Below are 25,514 nucleotides of genomic sequence, written 5' to 3' on the forward strand. Positions count from 1 at the left end.
AACATAAAGAAATCGGAAAAGACTAAATATATATACATAAAATAAAAGATACCTATGCAAACCTTAAAATTTTAAAATAAGGGTAAACTAAAATAAGATATCAATGTTAAAATTGCATTTACTTAAAACATTCCAAATCAAATTATGAATATAATAAAATATTAATATGTTAAGGAAAAAATATATAAACTAACAATCTACCAACAAATTTTAATAACGGCAACTGAACTGCCACAGGATCAATAAGACTTGTTTGGTTAATTAAAAAAACCCAATTATTATAAGCCTAAATTGAGAAGCCTGACCTCAGATAGTGAGACAGTTGATCAATAATTATGATAATGATTGAAACAAAATGACTTTCAGTGTGAATGCCTATGCCTCATACTTGTAATTATCTGTCATTTTTTATGTGCTTTAATTGCTGTAGTGAAAAAAAAACCTGGCAACATTTACAGGATTACAAATGGTGAAGAAATGTTCATTTGTACTTCTAAAATCAGTCAGTAGAAGGAGAATAAAAGTTTGCTGACTAGTAGAGGAAATATAAAAGCATGGGAAAGATAGTCTCGTCACCTGTGCCACAAGGAAAAGCTTTTTCACACATGGGGATTCAGTAAATCTCACTTTGAGTCACTGTGGACTCCAATAAGGAGACTCATCAATATCACCTAATACATTATGTGGAAACAAAGAGACCTATTGGAGTCCCTTGAGTTATATACACAAACACACAGAATACATATTTAAAACTGAAATAGAGTTAAAACTCTATTTCATTTGGAAGTGCATATTTTCATAGAAAATGTATTGAAAGCATCAATTATTCTCCTATTTTTCATATTTATAGATAGAAGGCCCAGTTCATTTTAGAAAAAAAGTCATAGCTTCTTTAAGGTGCTGCAGAGGGATGCTAGTCCCAAAGTCCTTTGTCCCCTGCAGCTTATTGCTGGGGATTCAATCTCATAGCCGTAATGTCAATTTGTATGCAATATCATACATCATAGGCATGACATTTTCATGTTAACTTATTCCTAGTTGTAACAATTCTTTTCTCTTGAGCTAAATGAAGCCTCTGGAGTATCTCTTTTCTTAAAACCTCTTAAGTTCCTCTTAAATCCAGCATGCTGTCATAAATTCTCATGAATGCCAGAATAATATGTTCTATAGTAGTGAATATGCCTCTACTAAGTAAGAAAATTTAAAAGAAAAAGTATATTAGTTTAGTTTCACTCAAAATCCTTCAATATCCCGAAATTCTTCTTTAAAAATTGCATCTGAGATTCCCCCCCGCAAAAAAAACCCCTCAATTTCTTTCCTTCTCTTGATTAGCATTCAACGTTTAATGGCTCGTAAAGGGGGGGATTTATTATTTCTAAAGTCCATAATCAAAGATATTACATCCATGTCTTTGGTATCCACATCCAGGGAGAAGGTGAACTTCTGGAGCAGAACGCTGAAGAACAAGAAGAGCTCCATCCGAGCCAGGGCCTCCCCTGGACAGGACCTCTTCCCTGCATTATCAAAGAAGAAAACAAAACTTATTTAGGAAGTACACCTGCTGGAATTATGTCTGTTAAAAAAATAACATGGATCAATTAAACATATGAATTTGTAAGATATCCAATCTGCTCCAGAGGCATATACCTGCTGAGAATGCCATGAAAGCATCTCTTTTCCTGAACTGGCCCTTTTCGTCCAAAAAATGATTTGGATTGAACTTCTCTGGAGTTTCCCACTGGAGAGGGTCAAAATGTACAGAAGGGAGGACTGCCACAACAGCCATGTACTAAAGGAAGAGGAAGAAACAGATGACATTAATTGGCACTATTTTATCCAGAGAAGACTCTTCAGTTCTCACTTGCCTTAAAAAAAAGGTCAGTGGAGAGCCTTCTGTAAAGATGGAGGTAAATGAGAGACATTTGATTTAATATTCAAAATGCCTTGAATATGAAGGATCTCTGGATACATAACAGTCATCTTTTTTTGTCTTCCTTAGAATATCTTGACCAATAATTATATCACCACACCTTGGGAATGCTATAACCATGGAATGTTATGTCACAAGTTGTTGCCCGTGGAAAGGTCTCAAGACTGTCTGTCCAACACCGTTGAACCTCATGGATCACAGCATTTGTGAAAGGCATCCTCAAACGGTCTTCCATGCTTGGGATATGACTTGTACCCACCACCTCAGCAATCTCCTGTTGCACTTTAGCTGTGAGAAAAAAAATATTGAGACAAGATTGACAGCCATTTACTATTGGATGCTGAGCACCTGCAGTCAGTTACCACTTGGATAGAAGCATGTTTTTCACAGCACATACAGACACTTCTAAACAGGAAAATGACCTGCCTTCTCCTCCTCTTCCTCCTCCACCTTGCCCCCCCAAAGAGATCATTTCAATTCTTCTAATTTAAAAAGATATGTTAATGATGTTATTTATAGTATATGTGCCTATGTGCCTTCCAAATATGGCTAGAACCAGTAAACATAAAGCATTCCATATGGCTTTCTGAATATTAGAGTGTCCACCTTCATAAACGCAGTTGATAAATTTAAATTAATTTAAACTAATTAAGAGGAGGGGGAGGAGGGATGTTGTTAAACGATGCAATCCAGGGGTGGGTTCTGGCTGCCACTACCGCTAGTTTTCTCAGGGATGCGCCACATGCACGCGCATATGCAGTGCAACAAAAATTGCTCTGCGCATGCACAGAAGGCAAAAACAAGAACCAGTTGTTCTATGCCACCGCCGGGAGAACCAATTCGGGGACATGGCAATCCTGGGTTGCCGCCAGTTCCAGCGACCCAGGCCAAATTATTACTGGTTTGGTCGAACCAGGCCGAACTGTAGGAACCCACCTCTGATGCAATCTCTTCTCCCTCTTCATAATAATAGCACTTAGACTTATATACCACTTCACAGTGCTTTACAGTCCTCTCTAAGCAGTTTACAGAGTCAGCATATTGTCCCCAATAATCTGGGTCCTCATTTTACCAACCTTGGAAGGATTGAGCTAGTGTGATTCGAACTGTCAAACTTTTGGCAGCTAGCGGTTAGCAGAAGTAGCTTGCAGTACTTTATTCTAACCATTGTGCCACTGTGACTCTTGCTCCAAAGATTATAAATTCTCTAGAATTATCTATTAGCAGTTGCCAAATCTCATTTTCTGGATTTTGGTGTAGGATTCATTGGTTCCTAGGGTATACAAGCTAGGCTCTTGCTAGTAAGGCACACAAACACAGATAGTATAATCCCATAAAGTTAGTATTAAATTAATGCAGTTGGCAGTTTTGCTGTATCTCTATTCAGGAGAAGAGAAAGGGGGAAACATGTTAGTTAGAGTGGGTAATTTAAAACAACAACAATAAAAACATTAAGAAAAAAGACAATGGCAAATCATTTCCATAATGGTTTCAAGCTATTTGCATAAAAGCAACTGTAACACATGGAACTTTACTCAACAATATTTTGAGGATTGATCATGAATGCAATAGGAGGCTTGAAATCTTTCTAATTTTGTATTCATTTCTGTACCTTGAATGTGTGGCAATTTGGCCACAACCAATAGGCTGGAGACCAAAACATTGCTTGTGCTTACTGTCCCAGCAAAAAACATTTCAAGCACAAAACGTACAAGCTTTTCCGGAGTGTAGATAATTGTGGATGAGTTCTGCTCCTGAAGAAAAAAAGGGGGGAAGGGAATAGGGAAAAATAAAGAATGTTACTTGGAACTGAAGTGCAGTACTTCATACAGACATATATTCATGACAATCAATTTGGCTTCTGCTAAGGACTATTCTGAACATTATTGAATATTTACAATATCGTAATGAGAAATAGGCAGCTTTAATATTTTTATATGCAGAGAAGGTCTTTGACAATTTAAATTGGGCTTTTATGTTTAAGTTTTGGAAGATATGGACTTTTGGGAGAATTTTATTCAAGGGGTTAAAGCAGTTTATGTCACAGCAGGGAAAAATTATTATTAATGGTGATCTAACCAATTCACGTGAAATTCAAAAGGGTACTTCCTTGTTTATTTTGGTATTGAATTTTGGATAGATATATTAAGCAAGATGACAGGTATAAATATCAAAAAGAAAATTTATAAATTGAGGGCATTTGCTGATGATTTGGTTATATTTTTGCAAGTCCCAAAAATAATATAGAATATTTGATAAGGAAATTAAATGAGTTTTAGTAAACAAAGAAACAGAAAACAATGGGTGATGATATATTGACTAAAATGTCTGGTTTTAGGGTTGAGAAGAAATTGAAATATTTGGAGATTATATTGACAAACACAAATGCAATACTGTTTCAAAATAACTATGTGCCTCTCTGGAATGATATCAAAAAGGACTTATTAAGATGGAATAAATTGCATTTATCTTAATTGGATATAATTTCCATAATTAAGACAAATGTTTTACCAAAGATGCTGTTTTTATTTCAGATGTTACCAATACTTGCAATTGATACTCCATTTAAACCAAAGCAGATGGATATTTTTAAGTTTATATGGCAAGGAAAAAACCTAGAATTAGATATAAACTATTTTAAGATGCTAAGGAAAGAGGGAGTTTGGGTTTACCAGATTTGAAATTGTATTTCGGTGTTTGTTGTTTGGTCTGGCTAAAATATTGGGTGAACCTCCAGAATAAGAGGCTACTTGATCTAGAAGGTCATGAATTAAGATTTTGATGGCATGGTTATTTATAGTATGACAAGGTTAAAGAAAATGTTGATTTTAATAATTACTTTGTTAGGCATGCCATTCTATGAGTTTTTCTATGAAAATGCTTCTTTGCAATGGTGAAATTCAATTTCTTTTACTACATGTTCTCTGGGCATGGCTTGGTGGGGGTGGCAAAATCTCCATTCCTACCCCACTCTAGTGGGTTTCAAAAAATTTTGGAACCTCTTCTGTAGGTGTGGCCTGCTTTCCGGGTCCACTGGTGGAACCTCTTCTAACCGGTTCAGTAGATTTGACGAACCGGTTCTACCGAATAGGTGCGGACTGGTAGGAACCCACCTCTGAAGGATACTGCAAAATCTTCATTCCCCATTCTGGGGCCAGCCAGTGGTGATATTTGCTGGTTCTCCGAACTATTCAAAATTTCCGCTACTGGGACTCCAGAACCTGTCAGAACCTGCTGAATTTCACCTCTGCTTCTTTGGCTGTCCCGCAAGGGAAGATTTTTTTAGAAAAGAAATGATGGCAAAGTCAGACTGGTGGCCTTATAATAACTAAGTTTTGGTGTCCTATCCTCATATCTAAGGAAGAATTAGAATCAGAAGGACATATCTGCCATTGGTTTACTTACTTACAATTAAAAGAAAGGTTTAAATCAGATAAAAAGTGTTATGGGTTTGACTTTGTCAAAAATGAATTGGAAAGCCTATTGTGTGGTAGTGCTGAGCATATTATTGCTAAAGTCTATAGTTACTGAATTTGAATTTGGAAAATGAGTATGTAAACCATTGTATGAGTCAGTGGGCAAGGAATTTTGGATATGATGTAGTGCTTGGACAATGGGAGAATATGTGGACAAAGGTTTAAAATTTACACAAAATTATAATTAAAAAAAATCTGTAAGATGTGTTGCTGGTATTAACACCAGACAAGCTGTCAAGCATATATAAAGGTATAACGAATGTTGGAAATGCAAATGTAAAGAAGATACTTTTTATTATTTATGGTGGACATGTGACAAGATGGAATAGGATTCACATCCTAAGACAGAAGATTCTCAAAGTGAATATAAAGATAAAACCAGAAACTTTTCTTTTGGGTTTAATGGAAAAAGAGTTGGAAAAACATTGGATCTTTGATGTTATATACTGTATGCAGAGACTACCGTGTGCAAAAAAATAAAATGACACTTTGATTCCCAAAATGGACTAATGGCTGCAAAAGTTGATGGAGTTAACAGAAATGACTAAACTAACTGCTTTGATTGAAGAAAATATGCAATTACTTTTGTTTCTACTCGAAAACCACTTCTGGACTTTGTGCTTGAGGTGGAAGAAAAGGAAACTTTGATTTGGGGCTTTACCAATTAGATATGTTTGCTAGTAAAGAAACTGCTAGTTTATACTATTATGTAAAAGTAAAAAGTTGAGGTTTGACTTACTCTCTTATTCTACTGCATCAAAGGGAATCGGAAGTCATGGCCTTTTCTGTCTTTCCCCCCTCTTTTCTACATCTTTCCCTTCCCTATTTTTCCTATTATTTTCTTTTGTATTTTTGTATTTTATATTATAAATTAATAAAATTGTAAAAAAAGAGGTATAGTAGCTCCTGAAGTTTAATCTAATGTATCTTCCAATTAAAGGAAATTAATTCAAAATGTTTTTAGAGTGTAGTAGACAACTTGGGCCCCGTGAGTCACTATTGGATGATTTAAAAAAGCAGTAGGAACAATAGTGACTTTGTTGTGACTCAGCAGATGTCTGCTGTGAGTCTTTTCGGGATACAAGATTCATTATGCAGCTGGGGCTGGTTAGAAGCAAGTTTGGAGATAAAAGGACGGATGCTGCCATGCCCTAGTCGCTGGAGTCAACGTTCCTTCATGGGTTTCTTGGTTCGTACAACATTGCTTGTTACACTTGGATAAGTGCTTTCTGTTTCTTGTAACCCTGATTCAAGGCTACACTGGAGAAGTGCATTGTTTAATGTAAGATTCACTAGGATAAGTGCTCTGTATGTCTGAAACCCTGATTCATAGAGACTTTGGGAAGAAGTGTTTTGGTTTCGTTTTCTTCAAATTGAGTTGCCGTAAGAAAGATTTGTTTTCATTACGTTAATTGGTCAAAGACTTGTACTTATGTTATTTTTGGGGTTCAAAGCCAGTTTGAACTGTGAACTGATAAAGAAAAGTCCTTTTAAGTTTGTCTGCCTGCATTTGTTAAGAGCCGTGAAGGAGGGGACAGAACAGACTTCCAACTTTCCCAGTGAAAAATTGTGGAAAATTGGCAGGGAGCATCAAAGTCTTTGTGCGTAACAGGTACCATCCAGATTAGGGAAGATATGAGCTTGGGGAGTATGTTTTGGGAAGACACATGAGGTGCACGAGAGACACCATGCAGGCCAATTAAGGGGCATTTTGAGATTGAAAGGGTGCGTGGAAGACATGTGAGAAGTGTCATGCAAGTTGAGGAGGGCATCCAGGAAGGGTGGCACAGGTTGTGAAGGGTGCCCAGGGTTGCTTGGGAAAGAACAAAAGATGCCATGTGGGTCAGTGATAATGCACAGAGGGGGCACAATGGGGTTGAAAAGATACATGAGGGTCAGGAAGAGGTGCACAAGGAGGTGAGGTGATTCGAAAAAAGTGCCTGAAAATGTTTAGGGAGTGTGCAAGTGGTACCATCTGGTTCAGGGAAGGTGTGCAGGGGGCAGCAGGAGACAGGGAGGATGCATGAGACTGTGTCTGTCTGGGTCAAGGAAGCTACATGGGAAGGCAATATGGGTCCAAAAACATCTTGTCCATATAATGTGGTGGCCCTTCAACTAAATATTTACTCTAAAGCATGGCCAGATTATAACAATGCATATTCTGTTTTTGACTGAGGTTATAATGTATAATTAAGCCAAAGAATTTCTGAGGTGTATGCTTGGAAAACAGAATTAAATCTGATCATAGAAGCTTGGCTGTTTCATTTGAGAAACTAATCAAACTTGCTTATAAAGTATAGGAAATTGTGCTTGATCATCTTCATATGATCTATTATGAATCTAAAGAAATGTCATGTAAAGAATGAATTAGAATGGAAAACAACATTCCATATACGTTCATGTTTTTTAAACCTTATTTTTAAGGAAGTGTCCTGTTACTTTGATTTCAGAGAAAGAATACCAAATATAGATTTCTCATACTCAGCTTATCGGAAGAATAATATATTTATTTTTAGCAACAACTACTATGGGCAGAAGAAAGAAAAATATATGCCAAGAGCTAGTGATGTGGGAGTTGTTGAAGAGCAAAGAGAATGGAGAATACATAATTTTATGCTAGTTCATATTAGATAAACTAGTTTCATGTTAGATGCATATCAGGGAATACTCCTATCTATGCAGAAATACACACACACACACACACACACAATATATATATATATATATATATATATATATGTGTGTGTGTGTGTGTGTGTGTGTGTGTGTGTGTGTGTGTGTGTGTGTTTTTAATTTGTGCTGATAAATAAATAAAGGGAGACTAGTATAGATCTATTTCAGGCTATTTAGCTCTCATCAGCTAGCCACACCCTTACTGGGATTCGAACCTGTGCTGTATTGCATCTTAGGCAAACGTCTTAGCCATCAAGCCACAGGTCTCCTCCTTATCAGCTGAAGCCAGGGAAGAAGGTATATATTAGTGTCACAACCCCTGGTAAGCCCCAATTATGGGAGGAAGCTAACTGCCTCCAACATCTGTCAATCGGCTCGTCACAAGAGTCCATCACGACAGAAACCCAATATTTTTACTGTTGCCTTTTGTTATTATAACAAAAGGCAACAGTAAAATATTGGGTTTCTGTCGTGATGGACTCTTGTGACGAGCCGATTGACAGATGTTGGAGGCAGTTAGCTTCCTCCCATAATTGGGGCTTACCAGGGGTTGTGACATATATATATATATATATATATATATATATATATATATATATATATATATATATATATATATATATATATATATATATATATATATATATACACACACACACACACACACACACACACACACACACACATTGTTAGGTTACGAAGGGTTAATGAAACCAGCCAAACACAGAAACAGTTTGAAATGCAGTTTGTATTCTTCCTTGACCAACAAAGCACTAAGACAATGAATAAATCTTGCACTATATAGTGCTGTTCTCCATCTACAGTAACCGGGGCTGGCTGGTTTCATTAACTCTTCAGAACCTGACAGTTTGTCAGAGCTGCCACCCTGTGATTCCTACCACCTTTTATAGCTGCATTGGTAATTAGGATAGGTCACACCCCACACATGCACACACCCATCACCTTGTGACCCAGAGAAAAACCACCCGGCAATTAATCATGGATTGTTAGCATGAATTTCTTCAGTTTGTATAGGTGGGACCGGTGAGTTTTGGCAGCTGGCCCAGTCTTCTCCCCTGAATGGCAACTCCAGGCCTTTGAGCTGGCCGGAGCTGACACACATATGTATATACACACAGAGACATACATACCTTCTCTAATTTGATAAGGAAACAATCAATAAAGTCACGGGGCTCCTGAATATTCAGTGTTTTCTGGTGAAGTACCACTTTTTTATGGATAAAGTCGCAGAGTTTTTCAATATCAGCAAAAGTCTTTGTGTGTTGCCCAGGAAAATATTCCATTATTTTTGGAAAACTATTGTATACCTGTAGCAAAGTTCAGATTAAATAGCATATATTTTAGATGATTATGGTGGCATCTTAATGCTGCAAACATTCAGAGATTAATTTTTACAATGAAATTGCTAATTGTCAAGGCTCTCATAGGTCAATAAGGCAGAAACTGGATTTTACAAAAATATCTGTAATGGTACTCTCAAATAGAGAATCTGCGAAACTGTAATAGGAATTTATAGTTACAACTAGCTGATAATACGGCGTTGCCAGTTATTTACAGACGTCGAAGCATTTGTCTGACAGGGAGTCATTGAGAGGGGCCTTTCTTTCCTCTACTCCCATGCCCATCATCCCTGCCCCCTCCCTTCTCCCTCCCATGTGCTCCTCTTTCCCACCATGTGTATGATTCTGGCACTTTGCCCCAAATTCATCAGGCGCTTCCCCATTGGTCCACTGGAGTCATGGCTGTCTTTTCAGAGGAAGTTGCAAAGGAACTGACATCACAAACAATTGTTGCTCTAGGATGCCACACTTGCTCTCCTTAGAGGCCTAGGCTCTCCCTTCTCCCTCCCATGAAATCACAAACATTTGCTGCTCTAGGATGCCATACTCGCTCTTCTTAGTGGGCCAGGCATTCCAGAGCTATGCTGGAATACACACACAGGCACACACAAACACACACACCCCAGAAGTGTCTCCCCTCCCATTATTTGTTTCCAGAGGGTAAGTCATCTGTGTATGAAATTTGGTTGAAATTGGCAGAGGCTGGAACATACATACATACATACATACATACATACATACATACACACACACACACACACACACACACACATACACACAGAAAAGAAAATATAAAATAATACATTAATTAAAGTAAAATTTCATTGAAAAGGTTTCCCCCATATCTCTCCTCACTTGGCCTGAGTTCCATTTGTGAGATAATCTGTCGATAGATTTACTCACTATTTTCCTACCCTATCCACAATCTCTCACATTAATGGATAATAGTGTAACTGCTCATAATCTTTGAAATTGAGACAAGAGTGTGTGTTTATTAACACAAAGATAACAACTGGAAAGAAATGGGGGGGGAGAGACAGATCAATAATTTAATAAAATAATTACTGTTGGCAACATTATTTGGTATGTGTCATGCCCCTGTCGGAGTCTGAATCTGCAGGGGAAGATGAGCTGGAACAAGAGCCAACAGAGGTTGAGAGGAAAGCTCCGTTGGCCTTGGAGAAAACTGGGGAAGGGCAGAATCAGTCCAGGCAAGGCTTTTCAGGATTAGAAAGGCAGACAGGGAGCAGTAGGAGAGACAGAGTTCAGGCGAAGAGCAAGGAGCAGCTCCTCCTGATCCTAGAGCATGGAGAGAAGAGAGAAAGCAAGACCAACGCAGACTGAGCTGGCTACAAGAGGGGAGAGTATCCCGCCTCCCTTCACAAGGCACATCTGGGGACTGAGATGTAAGGAGGTGCCAGTGGGAGGAGCATTTGTTGAGAACAAGCATTGAATCTGTGCAGCCTTGTGTGTACTTGCTGACGCCTGGAGATTACTGTGCTCTAGCTTGTGGAGCTTGCCCAGTTTGCCTGCTTTGGTTACTGTTTGGCTAACCTGGTTTATTGAACTTCTTGCTCTGGTTACTGTTTGGATAACCTGGCTTACTGGACTACTTAAAGCCAGAGGCTACTGAAGGTGCATGTGAGAGCTTTGCTCCAGGACTTGTAGTAAACGTGGAGACGTTTGTGGGCAAAGTTGGAGCAATAAAAGGGAGTTAGAATTGTTCTCTGGCTGTGTGGCTTTTGTGCCACATCCTGGGTCATCACAAGTATGTATGTACCATGTATTTTTAAAAAATGTATAATATACATTATTTTTTGCTTGTATGGAATACTGCTATGTATCACAAAGATAGAATGAAGAGAATAGCAGTGAAACATTAGAAGGCATCAATCACTCCAGTGAAATATTATGTTTGGACTCCCTGGCAAGTTAATAAATAAGTAACTATTAGGGAAAAAAGCAGGCTAGAACCCAATGGAGCTATGGCTGTAATGATCAGGGAAGAAAATGGCCCATAGGAAGAAAATGGCCCAAGTCTAGCTATGAGAGGTGAACCGGGAATCAACTGATATTTTGATATCTCAGACTCTCTGGATGTCTAGATCTATATTTAGCTTTTCCAGATCTGCAATTCATCACATCTAGTTTTCATATTTTTGACTTCAGCATTTACATCCCTGCTAATAAAAATTAGGCTCCAAGACAGGAAGTGCAAAGTAGATGAATAACATACCATTCCTGTGAAATTACTGCATAATTTTAAGAGAGATTCCACAGTCTTTTGGTTCTCCACAAACGTTTGATCTTTGTAATCAAATCGATTGCCGAAGACGACTGCGCAGATTACATTAGAAACAGCACTTGTACATTTTCTTTTTGGTTCAAAAGGCTGCCCTGCAAGAAAGGTCATAAGTATTTATGAGTGGGATCAGAAAATGTATCACTTTCTCTCCACAAATCTCATTACAAACCTAGAATTTAAAAAAAATCACATTATCTAAATCCTCCATGATCTTTCTAGAATGATGTGGTCCAGATAGGAAAATACTCTGTAATCAATTAAACATATGTTAAAATATATGAAAATCTATATAATCCTAAAACTCTTGTGTCTGTAACTTCAGCAGAATGAAATGGTGTATCATAGGCAAATTGCTTTCATCTGAGATACCTTAAGTGGGCTAATCTAGAATGGCAGGATCCATTACTCCTGTGGCAATAAAATTAGGAAAGTTCTTGCCATTTCAGCAATGCTGTACTGCCACCACCTCTGTGCTGCTACGATCACATGATCCTCATTTACAACATTTCCTGATACTTTCTCTCAGGTCAACGGGGAAGCCTGGGAAGTTTGCAGGCAGAAAATTAAGGGTACTCAACTGCTTTGAAACTCACCAAATTTGGTACTCAACATATTTTGATGTGGAAATTTTGTCCTGGTACTCATCATTTGTTTGGTACTCAACACACAAGCTACAATTTGTCAGTATCAGTTTGCCTTGTGACTCACTACCAATGTTCCCTCTAACTTTTTTTCCAGTGTGTACGGAAAAGTATAGTGTTTGAGAGGCACATTTTCATGCCTGAGCACCTGAAATTTTTTCACAGATGTCACCCAAGACAACAACAAAATCAGTGTTATTTGAAAATCAATTCTACCATGTAAATATCCATTAAGGAATCTCCCTATACAGGTAGTCCTCAATCTACGACCAGAATTGAGCTCAAAGTTCCTATTGCTAAGTGAGACATTTGTTAAGTGAGTTTTGCTCCATTTTACAACCTTTCTTGCTACATACAGTTAAGTGAATCAGTAACCTGGTTGTTAAGTCAATCTGAGTCTCCTACCAACTTTGCTTGGCAGAAGGTTGCAAAAGGTGACCCCAGGACACTACAACCATCATAAATATGAGGCAGTTGCCAAAGATCCAAATTTTGATCATGTGGCCATGGGAATGTTGCAATGATCATAAGTGTGAAGAACAGCCGCAAGTCACTTTTTTCAGTGCTGATGTAACTTCAGTCATTAAGTGAACTGTTGTAAGTTGAGAACTACTTGTATTCAAGTTCAATAGATGACTCTCTATGGGAAAAGGATCAAAACTTCCCTCTAGCCACATTTTCCATACTATGAATTACTTTATATGCTTTAAACTTTCCCACTTACTATCCAATTGTCTGCAGTGATATTAGCAAATTATGAATAAATTACCAATTGATGTAGATTAGCAATTGGGGCACATAAAGAAACAAACAAAGAGGGGAGAGGAAGGAGGGGGAGGAAGGAATGGAGAGGGAGAGAGAGGGAGAAGAGAGACAGAGACACAGAAAAAAGAAAGAGAAAGGAAAGAAAGAAGGAAAGAAAAGAAAGAAAGAAAGAAAGAAGAAAGAAGAAAGAAAGAAAGAAAGAAAGAAAGAAAGAAAGAAAGAAAAAAGGAAGAAAGAAAAGAGAGAAGAGAAGGAATAGAGGCCAAAAAAGCAAACAAGGAAAAGTAGGGAAAAAACTTTCACTGGAAAACACTATTTTTCCATCAGCGCAAAACTTTCCTAAACAAGGTAAATTTTCCGGATTTTGACTTTCCGATCCAGGCGGATGAAGAAGCCTCTATTTTCTTTTTCTTTTCGAGCAATAAATCAAATAAAAACCGTGGAGCACCAGGTTGACTCCCCCTTCCTGCAAAAAAAACCCTCAAGCACCAATGCTCCGAACTCAGAGGCTGGATTCAGACAACATGTGCACATGCGGCATGGGTTTCCACTTGCTTATGTTGCCAAGCACCTCCTGCACACCCACACCTCGGAAGCGAAGCCAACGGCTGGGAGCCCAGTCGTGGAGGCTTAGCCAACAAACTACGATGGAAACATTCTCTGTACGTTGGTTGTTGCCACTGCTGCTGCTGCCGCCGTTGTCCCCCTCAATACCTTTGATCCAGGAGGGAACGTTCTCCCCGTCAATCAGTCACATGCTGGTGGATGGAGCCCAATTGTAACCCTACACGGCCATGTTTCTGTTGGCCAAAGGCCTACCCTCCTCTGGGTATGTCCAGGTGCTATAATATCCCGGCCCAGCTGACAGAAGCCTCCTAGCCCCCTGCAGACTAAAGTCCATCATGCTAAACATCACTGTGCAGCAGTTGGAAACTGCTGCACTGTGTTTTGTTGCCACCTACGCAGCCGCACAACTGCGCAGCTTAGAGGGAACATTGCTAACTACATTATTCCTTATGGGAAACATTGCTCATTTTTGGTACTCATCACGCCTCCTGGAATTAATTAACAATGAATACCAATGTACCACTGTATTTATTAAATATATGAAAGTCTGCATTACATTTCCACCATCTTATTGCTGAATACTGCTATCTATATTTTTTCCTCATCGCCTGGGGGTCCTCACTCTTCATTTTTCTGCTCATAGCTGGTTTCTTTGATTTACTTTGTTCCTTTTCTGTGACCAATTCAATTCTTCATTACCCCTTTGAATTTTCTGCCTCTCTCCAATTTTAACTGAGCTTTTCTTCTTTCCATACCTCTCTCCTTATAATCTAGCCAGCACTTTTTAAAAAACAGTCCCACGCTCTTTGTTTCTATTTCTTTTCCTATCTCCTTCCTTATAGTCCACTGAAGATGGTTTTCAAAGATAATAGAATTCCCTGAGTGAATTTTATTTGTGGCATTTTAATTTTAAGTCTATGTTGCCTAACAATCATTCCTCATTCCCTCATGCAGCATATTCTTATCCATGTTTTCCTTATCTATCTCATTTGCCATAAAGTGTTTTGTTGGCTGTTGAATTTACCTGATAGGTAATTTAGCATGATATTAAAACCTGATTAAAACAAATCCATGGTTAAAAATCTGTAAGTACCCCATGAAATGACTTCCTAGTGTTTCTGATCTCTCAGTTGCTGCAGCCACACTAAAATTTCACTATTCTTCGGTATCCTTGTAATTTTATGAAGCCAAAACCTGACAGTGGGTAGAAAACTATGGGAAACAGCTTGAAGATTTTATATATTTCTCATGTGCATTTTTGTCTGTGCTCTTGAACACCAGTGTGAAAGCAACACCATAGGAGCTTGTTGCTACCTATCTTTCTTTTTCTTTATTTTGTGCAGTTAAATGTAAAAGTGTGGCAGCATAGTGGTTAGAATGCAGTACTTCAGGCTACTTCTGCTGACTGCCAGTTGCCAGCAGTTCAAGTCTCCCCAGCTCAAGGTTGAGTCAGCTTCTATCCTTCTGAGGTTGATAAAATGAGGACCCAGATTGTTGGGGGGAATATGCTGACACTGTAAAACACTTGGAGAGGGCTGTAAAGCACTGGGAAGTGGCATATAAATCTAAGTGCTATTGCTATTGCTATTTGAGTTTCAACTCAGAATTTTCCTGTAACCTTGCACAATACAAAACCCCCTCTCGGCTTCTTTTTACAAATGAAAGTATTCTTCTTGAGGACAACTGCTTTGGAAGACCTTGCATGCTGCCCAGTTCTTCCACTAGACAAAGGGCTTCCTCCTGCACTCTTTCGGACATCTGTTTCTTCCCCATCCCAAAATTTCTCAAGGTAGATAGCATGAAATGTCTCATCTCCTTCCAGATTTTCTCATCAGCAGTGGCCAGACCTAAAACCAAAGGCATAGGGAAAACAGCATGATTGTCAGTTTTCAGCTTTTGAGAAGTAGCACATTTCAATATAAACAATGGTTACAAGCCCTTTCCTCCTTCAGATCCTTGTCTCGCCAATAGCTGTGATAGGTAGTCGTAGTTTATTCAATTTGTATGCCGCCCTATTCCCGAGAGACTCAGTCACTCAGGTCACTGCATTGCAATAAATATAGATCACAAAATCTTCTCTCCCTACTTTCAATAAAGCACAATTGGCAGGTTGAAATACTAATTAGTGAATGCAGCTCTTCCACTAATTTATTTATTTATCCATTTTCAATTTATTTAGCTACCCGTCTCAAAAACTTATTCTGGACAATCTTAAAGATAACACAATTGCAAGAACAATTACAAAATTTAAAAATATATAGTAGAAAAGTACATTTTCTTAGCCATTATCAAAACCATGACACAAGTTCTGCAATGGTGATATAGACAAAAAGACCTGTATATTGAACATAGAGACTGGTCTTTACTGTCCCTGCAATTTTCAGGAAGCAGAAGAAGAAATAGACACATTTCAACATGTGACTGTTTTTGTGCAGTTCTAGACATTCATTGGCTAAGAGAAGATATTTTCTTTTGAAGGTATATTAATTTTCAACAATAGCTCAGACAGCATCAGCTAAAAAACTCTTATTTGAAAAGTATGTATGAGTCTTATTTTCTTTTGACCCTCAAAAAAAGCACTTGGCCTTATTTTCAGGGAGGTCTTATTATTTTGAGGTGCAGGAGGTGGCGAGTGTGGTCACCTCATGGCTGCTCCTGTGCTGCAATATTTTTTGGGAGGCTTATTTTCAGGGGAGGGCTTATTTAGCACATGCGCTCAAAAGCCCAACTGGGTTTATTATCCGGCAGGTCTTATTTTCAGGGGAAAGGGTTTAAAAAAATCATTTTTCAAGTAAAACTTTCTAGACCTTAATAGCATAATTTAAAGGTGCACAGTAGCTTTCAAAGAAAAAGAAGAGCAAATAAGGAAGTGCAAGAGTACCAACCATGGTTATGGAATATTCGCTCAATGGTGGGCACAACATTACGCCCACTAAATTCTTCTGCATGATTTATCAAAGCATCTTTACTATCTTATGTCCACAGAGCACAACCAAAGGTTTTGATCCAATCCAGATGGTAAAGATAGGACCATACCGTCCAATAAGCTAAAGGTAGAATTAAATGAAAACCTAGTTAATCAGCTGATGACCCATGTTGGAGTGAAATTATTTCCAAGCATATTTGAAATACATTTTAAATTATTGCAGAGAAACCTTCAAAATGTTCAAGAAGAATTCCAAAAATTCTTAACATCCACAAATATAATTAGATTCTAGAACATTGCAGGTGTCTATTAGCTTGTGGGATATGGCTACTAGTATGGGTTTTTATATAAAATGTAATTGTTTTTAAAATAATAACAGAAAAAGCAAAAGAAAGAAAGCATAAAATTACATATATTATCAAGAATACATAACAAGTGCTTTAAAACTAAGTGAAAAAAACAGCATGACTTTTATGTTCAGTGATGCGTTAAATATCCTAGTTCACATAGAATAGCATGTGCTGTACATGATAAACAGAGATTTGGTTGCATTTGTGATATATAAGAAAAAGTACCAAAACTCCCTAGTACTATTTTTATCAACATCAAGGAATTTTACAAGTAGCATAAGTATAATAGTCCAATCTATTCTTTCTTCATTTATTATATAGATCTATGTGAAATCTACAACTAACCAACACCATAAAGGGTGCTCGACATCAATAATTATGGGCCCAACCACAAGGAAAATGGAAGATTCAACGTGGAATGTATGAAAAATAAAAGCTCAAGAGCATGAGTTAAAGAATGGAATGAAAGACTCACACACATACATACTGTGTGTTTGTGAGGAAGACCAAGACTAAGATGAATGGAACCCATTAGAATTAAGATGGTCTGATCTTATAGAGTTGAGAATAAAAGTTCAGACTTATGTTTAAATGAAATGGCAGTACCAACATTAGAAAGTGTAATTGGTGTTAGATTACATCAGCGGTGATAATCAGCCATTTGCACCAGTTCGCTAGAACTGGTTAACTGTTGGCTCAGTTTGCCAAACTGGCTGAAGCCTTGCCCCATTCAGACCTCCCCCAGACTGTTACAGGCCAAAATGGAGTTTCTGTGGGCCCGGTCCGGTTTTCCGAGGCCCTCTTTGGACCTCCAGAGGCTTCCCCTGGCCAATTACAGGTCAAAATGGAGCGCCAATGGGCCAGATTTACTTATTCCTCCCCACCCCATTTCCCATGGCTTACTGTACTTACTTTTCAAACAGCTGTAGAAGAGGCTGACCCACATGGCTGAGAAACCAAAGTCTTTTATTCAGAAGCTGGAGATCTTCAAAAAGTAAGTAATCGATGGAAAATAGGGTGGGTAGGAGTAAGTAGAATCTGGGATGCCAGCAAAGTAGGCCCAGTCTGTGGAGATCCAGTGAGGCAGGATAGGGAGGAAGCAATTGCAGGGACCCCAAGGGGAGCATGAGGTATCTCAGTGGATTGAGAGAGGCCTTGGATGGCCTCTACTAGGCTCCACATGCTGTTCCCCAGCCTGAGATACCTCATGTGTATTTAATGATCTGTGCAATCAATTAACAAATGCATTGAGGAAAGCACAGAGTGATCATGTTCATTTAATGTGATTCAATTCAATTTGCAGGCTCTATTACATTTGTAACTGGAGGATTACCTGCATAATGAGAGTGAGGAGGATTTCAAGGAAGTCCTGCGTTAGCACCACACAAATCCTGTGTCACGCCCACCCCGGCCACGGCCACCCAGTCACATGGCCAGCCAGCCACACCTACCCAGCTGGTCATTAGGGCAGAGAACCGGTTAAATTATTTGAATCCCATTACTGGATTAGATGATATACATAGGAGATAGCATGTAGGAGACACAGATAGAGATGATAGAGACATAGATAGAAAGATACAGGCAGAGAGCCATTAAAACATGGATCTTGGGAAAAATGAGTCTGGAAGAAACAGAAAGAAGTGAAAGTAAAACAATTGTTGTTTATTTCTTACATAAAATTCTGTAATGAAACAAAAGCAAAAATGCTTTGTTTCAGTTTCTGGTATCATTAGCCTTCTTTCACTCTTCAAGTTAGGAAGCTGAATTAAACTTTCCAAGTGACCAAACTTTGCCTGTTACAGCTTTCTATTTCGATCAAATTTCAGTACCTCAAAGAAAACCATAAACTATCCATTGTCTTAACAATACATCACCTTTCAACTTTAAATAAGTATTATTTTGTAGCTCCCCATATTTATATTCATTGGTTCCACCTTAAATTGTATTTTATCAAATTTCATTTTAAATTGCTTTTGTCAAATTTTAGTAATAATTTGTTTCTGGAACTTGCACTTTGATATGGCCCAAGGGCTAATCAATAAAGACTCGATGTCAATGTATATTCATTGGTCGTCTTCAAGAAACTGGATTATCACTAGATTGCAGCAAAGAATTTCTGCATGTTTTTGTTGCCATCTAGTGATTATCCAGATTTGTATAACCCATATAAAGTAGTCTTAGTGTTTTGTTAGCTAGGACAGAAGGTATGTTTGCATTTCAATAAACTGGGATTAAGCAGGATGGCTAGAGGAGGAAGATAGGTCTTGAGTTAGTTGCTAATTCAAATGAAACACATTTGAGACATTTAATTTTCTAAAACTCTTATTACTGTTACTTGTTATCCCTTTTATCAAACATTATGCTTTTATCAGGTTGCTACAAAGTAATTTCTATGCTAAACTACCTGGTGAAAATATATATATGACACTCAACAACAACACCTCCAAACTAGACCCTTTGGAACGAGCTCCCCGTGGAGATTCGTACTCTCACCACCGTCCAGGCCTTCCGCATAGCCCTTAAGACCTGGCTAGCCCGTCAGGCCTGGGGACAAAGATAATCGCCCCTCCCGAATGATGAATGAATGTTGCTCATTATTTTACTCTATGTTTGTCTACGTCACTGTTTGTATTTCCTTCCCCCGATTTTATGTAAGCCGCCCTGAGTCCCCTCAGGGAAAAGGGCGGCCTATAAATGTTAATAAACTACAAACTACAAACTACTAGAGAAAGGAAGTAATATAGATAGACTTCAAAGCAATCATACCTTTTATATGACTTATACAGAGGTAGTACATCTTGCTGAAAGAGGTTCCCCAGAATAGGCCATGGAGCAGGTCCGGGGGGCAGCTGCCCTTTTTCTTATACATTTGGAAAGATGAGAAAAGGATGAAGAGTACACAGAGAAGAAGCAGAACTCCTGTCCATGTCAGCTCCATCCTTATCTGAGTTCCTCTTGAAAAAATCCAAGAAGCTGTTTAAATGAGACAAGGTTGAAAGGAGGAGCCTCCTGAACTCCCAATTATATCTAAAGTCCATATTCTCTCTAACCTTTCACATACCTCCTTGTTTATTCTCTGCTTAATTAATTCTTTTACCTCAGGAGAGGTACTTATTAACATTCTTAACGTTTCCCTGTAGGCAGAAATAAGTTCTTGTTCTGTGTTTTGTGGGGGAAGGAGGTATGGTTTGGGTTGAAAACTGAAACATCTGCCTTTTATGTAGGTGAGGAGTCTTTCAGAAAAAAAATGGAAACCGCCTGTGTATAGGAAAATTTTTAATAAAAAAAAAACATATATAGTTGTTTTGATTGTGCCATTTAGAAATAGAAGTTCAGTCACAAGTCAATTTAAACCCCGTTATTATTGAGAGGGGAAATGCCTAAGAAATTGGTAGTGGGTAATTCAAACATCTCTGATAAAACAAGTGGCAATACCAGTATTTAGATTCATAGGCTCTGTTATATTCAATTGGAAATTCAAATTTTGAGGGTAGGGAACATGGGCCACATAGTTTTAGTATTTCCAAGGCATAAAACCTAATTACATGAAACTCACTTGTCAACTTTGACTATCCCAGCAATGTCCCACTCATGGTTACCAAAGTTCTCTTTCCGAGTGGAAGGGTAAGGCGTTTCAACAAAATCTACTTCTTTGTCTTCTTATTTAAGTGTATCTGTGATCTTGGAATGGTCCAGATCAATGAAAATTCCTTTACATTAGTTCATTCTAAACAATCCCTCTTCTTTGAGTAGTATCTATAGTTTCTAAAAGACATAAAGCCTCTGGTAACAGCCTCTTCAGTACCAAGGGAAGGATAAACAGGAAAACTGGGTCAATAAATGAGAAAGCAGCAGCCTTCCAGGGCTACACCCAGTGGTGTATTAAGCATTAAGCAGACTAAGCACATACTTAGAGCACCAGGCCCAAGGGGGCACCACAAAGTTGAGAAAGAAAAAAAACCCAATAAAGATTTGTACAGTATGTACATGGAGGGGGGCACCAAGATTTGTCAGTGCTTAGGACATCAATGAGCCTTAATCCACCACTGACTACACTCTTTGGAAGAGCCCAAAGTCACATCTACCTCATTCACATTCACTGTTTGGGAATTCTCCAGGTTTGAGTGTTTGTTTTTGCAACCAAGGAACCCAGTATCTCTGGAAATAACCAATTTCGCCACAGTAGCACAATCTTTAAATTCATCTGAAGCACCGCAATAGCACAATTAAGACAGGGCTGTTTTTAAAAAATGCTTTGAAACTTCAGTTGGTTTCACAATAATAGAAGAACTTTCCAGGAATTCTCAAACTGCTCTGTTATTGAAACTGGTGAGCAAAAAGAAATTCAGCACAAATTTGCTGTTCAGCAGCACAAGAGATTCTGAATCAATGAGGTCTTTTCATTAATTACTTTCATTCTTTCCATTTTATATGAACACTTCCAGAAAGAATAAGATAAAAATAAGAAGAAATATATTTCAGCATTTATACGTTGTTATTATTATGGTTCTTTAATAAGTATCACCTTTCCTTTTGGGTTGGGGTTTTGAGCATGAGTTTTTGATAAATTCAGAAACTGCTTCTCTTTCTATCACCTTCATGCAGTATTCCAACAAATTTTGGAAACCCATTCAAACTTTACACATGCTTGCAACTGGACAGGCTTTAGAAATGATCCTGGATAGGTTTTGCAAGTGGTAGCAATGTGGCAGATTAGAAAATTCAAGAGGGAATTAGGTTACAACTGCGGTAGTAACAACAACAACAACAACAACAACAACAGTAGCAATAACAAAAATAGGGATTCATTTGTTCTAACCCAATAAATCTTTTGGACTCAACAGCATCCATATCTACCATTTGGGTTATCTAGAAATTACCCAGTTACATTGCCCAAGTAAGAACAGTAGGTTACTAACAAGCTTGAATACTCCATGATAAAAGACCCCTGGCAAGAGAAAAGGAAGGGGAAAATGCTGACAGAAAGCTTCCAGTCAGAGAGAACAGCACCCAACTCACCTCGCGAAGGAGTTGTGATAAAGCCTGTGCGCAATATTTACTCTAGAGAATGCCCTTTGGAGTGTAGCAGGATTAACTTCTGAGCAAGCGTGTCTTGAAATTGTCACTTTGAGACCGAAGTCTTGCTCAAGGATACCCTTTAAAGGATGATATGATTATTTAGACCGATATGCATCAAACCAGAACTAAATCTCCATGAGATTTAACCTGAGCATTTAACCTCCTGCTTTACTAATGCAAATTAGGTTTTCTTATCCAGATATGGCACATCCCACCAAATAGGATGGGTACAAGTATAGTGGAACCTAATATTACTACGAGTGTGACTCACGTTTAGTAAGTATAACGTTACATTGAAGCTTTCCATATAGCTTCAGCATGTTTACTGAAAATTTCTTTGACAAATCCATGATGTATTTCAAACTTTCACACACAAAAAAAAACCCTTCAGGAACTACCGTATTTTCACCCATATAACCCGCGGGTTATATGTGTTTTTACCTACCGCGCATGCCCCCGCGGGGTATAAAAGTGGGTGGGGGTATACAGAAAATATTTTACACAGATTAACTAAAGGGAGAGCTTGGGAGTTCGAGGAATTGGGAGGCAGCTTTACCTCGGCTCCCCGTTCTCCATCGGGGGCACATGCAACCAGACTGGAAAGGGCTGGGGAGACTTAGCTCGGCGGCTCGGGCTCCTTTTCTCCCTTTTCCTGCTTGGGTTTCGGCACGCCTTCGTGAAAACCCCGCCCCTGGCTATGGGCGAAGCGACCAGGAAGAAGCAGGAAGCGAATGCCAGCCAGCATCCCTGCCTTCTTCCTCCGAGAGCCGCTTCTTTGCCAGCCTCTCAGCTGATCAGTGGCAGCAGTCCCCATGACACACAGACCCTTTGCTGCCGCGCAGGGCGAGCGCTGCTGGGAGAGATCCGGGGGAGAGGAGGGAAAAGGCGTCCCGAGCAGAAGTTTACCTTCTCCTCCCCCTCCCGCTGACTTCTCCCCAGCAGCGCTCGTCTCCAGCCTTAGCAACCCTGGCGGCTCCCAGGGAGACTGAAAGGGGCGCAGCGGTCTCCCAACCACCGAGGAAGGAAGTGGAGCCAGCCCCTGGGCTATGGGCGAAGCGACCAGAAAGAAGCAGGAAGCGAATGTCAGCCAGCATCCCTGCCTTCTTCCTCCGAGAGCCGCTTCTTTGCCAGCCTCTCAGCTGATCGGTGGCAGGCAGCCCCCGTGACACACGGACCCTTTGCTGCCGCGCGGGGCGAGCGCTGCCGGGGAGAGATCCGGGGGAGAGGAGGGAAAAGGCATCCCGAGCAGAAGTTTCCCTTCTCCTCCCCCTTCCCGCTGACTTCTCCCCAGCAGGGCTCGTCTCCAGCCGTAGCAACCCTGGCGGCTCCCAGGGAGACTGAAAGGGGCACAAAAGGCGGGACGCCTTTTCCCTCCTCTCCCCCGGATCTCTCCCCGGCAGTGCTCGCCCCCGCGCGGCAGCAAAGGGTCCGTGTGTCACGGGGGCTGCCTGCCACCGATCAGCTGAGAGGCTGGCAAAGAAGCGGCTCTCGGAGGAAGAAGGCAGGGATGCTGGCTGGCATTCGCTTCCTGCTTCTTCCTGGTCGCTTCGCCCATAGCCAGGGGCGGGTTATATAAGAGGGCGGGGTATACGGAAAATATTTACACGTCTTGGAAGCCTGCGGGTTATTCGCGTGGGCGGGTTATATGGTGAAAATACGGTAATTAACCAGGTTTTTGTTTTATTTTTTCAGCTTACTGGGAAGCTTGGGTTGATCTTTAACCTCTGGGTTAGATCAAAACTACTAGTTTTTAGTATGACTTTTCCTTCAATCCTTGAGACCTGGGGAAAAATGAAGGATTGGACTGTATCTTACAAGTGGTCTAGCATAACCAATGGGAAGGGAGGCAAAGTGACTAAAAAATCTAGGGATGATGAGTATCTTAAAAACATTTTTGAAACGAAAATCATTTGGCTCTTACTCATTATTTATTTAAATTTATTATAGCTACCCATTTTTCATTGACCCTGGGGGGGAGGGGCTTGCAAACATAAAAACAGTTGAAAGCATACCACCCCTCAGGCAGCCTAAACCAAAATAACAAACCACAAGAAATCACAACAAACTAGAAGCTCCACAAACACAACAATCCCAATCTGAAACCAAGGTTTCAGAGGATATTATACTTATTCCGGGGAGGGATAAAATGGCAGCTTCCCAGGTCCCATAAACGACAATATTTAATAGAAAGGACCGGGAGCATGCTCATTCTGCCAGAATGCATTTGTCGGGGAAGAAACAGCCTGTAAAAATTGTTTAGGTTATAAAAATATTGAACAGATTGACATTGTGTCATACCTCCAGCCACCCAGGAGATTAGCATCCGAATCTTTTACCATGTTTGTTAAATATTCAGGCATTCCAGAGCTGCATCAGGTTTTGCCTGCTAGGATTGCAAAACCTTTGTTAATGGGATGCTATCAGATTTCAGCAGCAATTAAAAGTGTTCTTAAAAAAAAAAACCCAAAAGAATTTATTATACATTTTTCCTTTAACATATATAACTATTTAATAGACAGTGTATTGTCTGGGTCATTTTACATATACATAATAATAATAGCAGTAATAATATTCTTTACTTGTACATAATAGTATTCTTCCAACTTCTAATTTCCAAAAAGTGTTCTTAATAAGACCGGAACAGAGACCAAAAGCAGAATCGTTAAGGACAGCAAATCCGAAATGTGCTTTCAACTCAGCCAGCCAAGCATAATAGCAAATATCTGGAGGAAAAACCACCAATTCCTGCTCTCCTTTGCAAACCACGTGCCCTGGAATCACAATTTTTTTTAAAAAAAAAATAAAATAAGGAGGAGGGGATTTCACTTAACAGTGGTTGCTGACAGATTGTTGCCATTTCAGTTTTAGGTTTGAGGGAATTATGGAAGTTTGCTATTGCCACCTGCTGGACCTCTCTATTACCACAGAATCAATCTTCCCATCAAGGCAGGCAATCAGCGGTTTCCAATCCCTCACAACATCTGGGGTTAACCAGGAGTAGGTCAAAGGTCATAGGGTTTCCAAATGCTGGCTGAAAAAACCGGATTTCAATTTTATTTTTGTTTAGTTTTATGTGGCATTTTTTATGATAACTATTAGTTGTATTTATTGACGCTTTTAATGTTAATTTCTTTCTTTGCCATTACTGGAAATTTAAATAAAATATCATTTGGCCATATACGATGGTTTGTGAAGAGAAGGGAGAAAACCAAGTAAGCCTCTACAAAGCTTTTTGGAGGGAGAGTGGGGTTAAGAGAAAAGAGAAAAATAATTCTTAGACTCAATTCTAATATAATCAACTTCATTTTTAAATCTAGTTTTGATCAAATCTTAACAGATTTGTAACATCCATATCTCTTCATTTCCTATCATGTGACTTTCACTATTGGAAATCCTTCTATTGAATCACAAGCAAATTTTAGTCCATCTCCCGGAAACATT

General features: G+C 39.1%; 1 protein-coding gene across 1 annotated transcript; it reads right to left on the reverse strand.

The window, feature by feature from the left end:
• Positions 1–326: 326 nt before the first annotated feature.
• LOC116503644 (cytochrome P450 2C5-like) lies at positions 327–24,789 on the reverse strand. The gene is given in 14 exon segments (XM_032210200.1): positions 327–1,514; positions 1,648–1,789; positions 2,031–2,218; positions 3,543–3,684; positions 9,231–9,407; positions 11,677–11,837; positions 15,416–15,565; positions 16,604–16,690; positions 16,693–16,767; positions 19,762–19,848; positions 19,851–19,967; positions 20,551–20,759; positions 22,014–22,150; positions 24,653–24,789. Coding segments are annotated over 11 exon segments (1,470 nt in total). The 5' UTR covers positions 19,933–19,967; positions 20,551–20,759; positions 22,014–22,150; positions 24,653–24,789; the 3' UTR covers positions 327–1,335.
• Between the last annotated feature and the right edge of the window lie 725 nt (positions 24,790–25,514).

This window comes from Thamnophis elegans, chromosome 2, assembly GCF_009769535.1.
Source record: "Thamnophis elegans isolate rThaEle1 chromosome 2, rThaEle1.pri, whole genome shotgun sequence".
Lineage (NCBI taxonomy): Eukaryota > Metazoa > Chordata > Lepidosauria > Squamata > Colubridae > Thamnophis > Thamnophis elegans.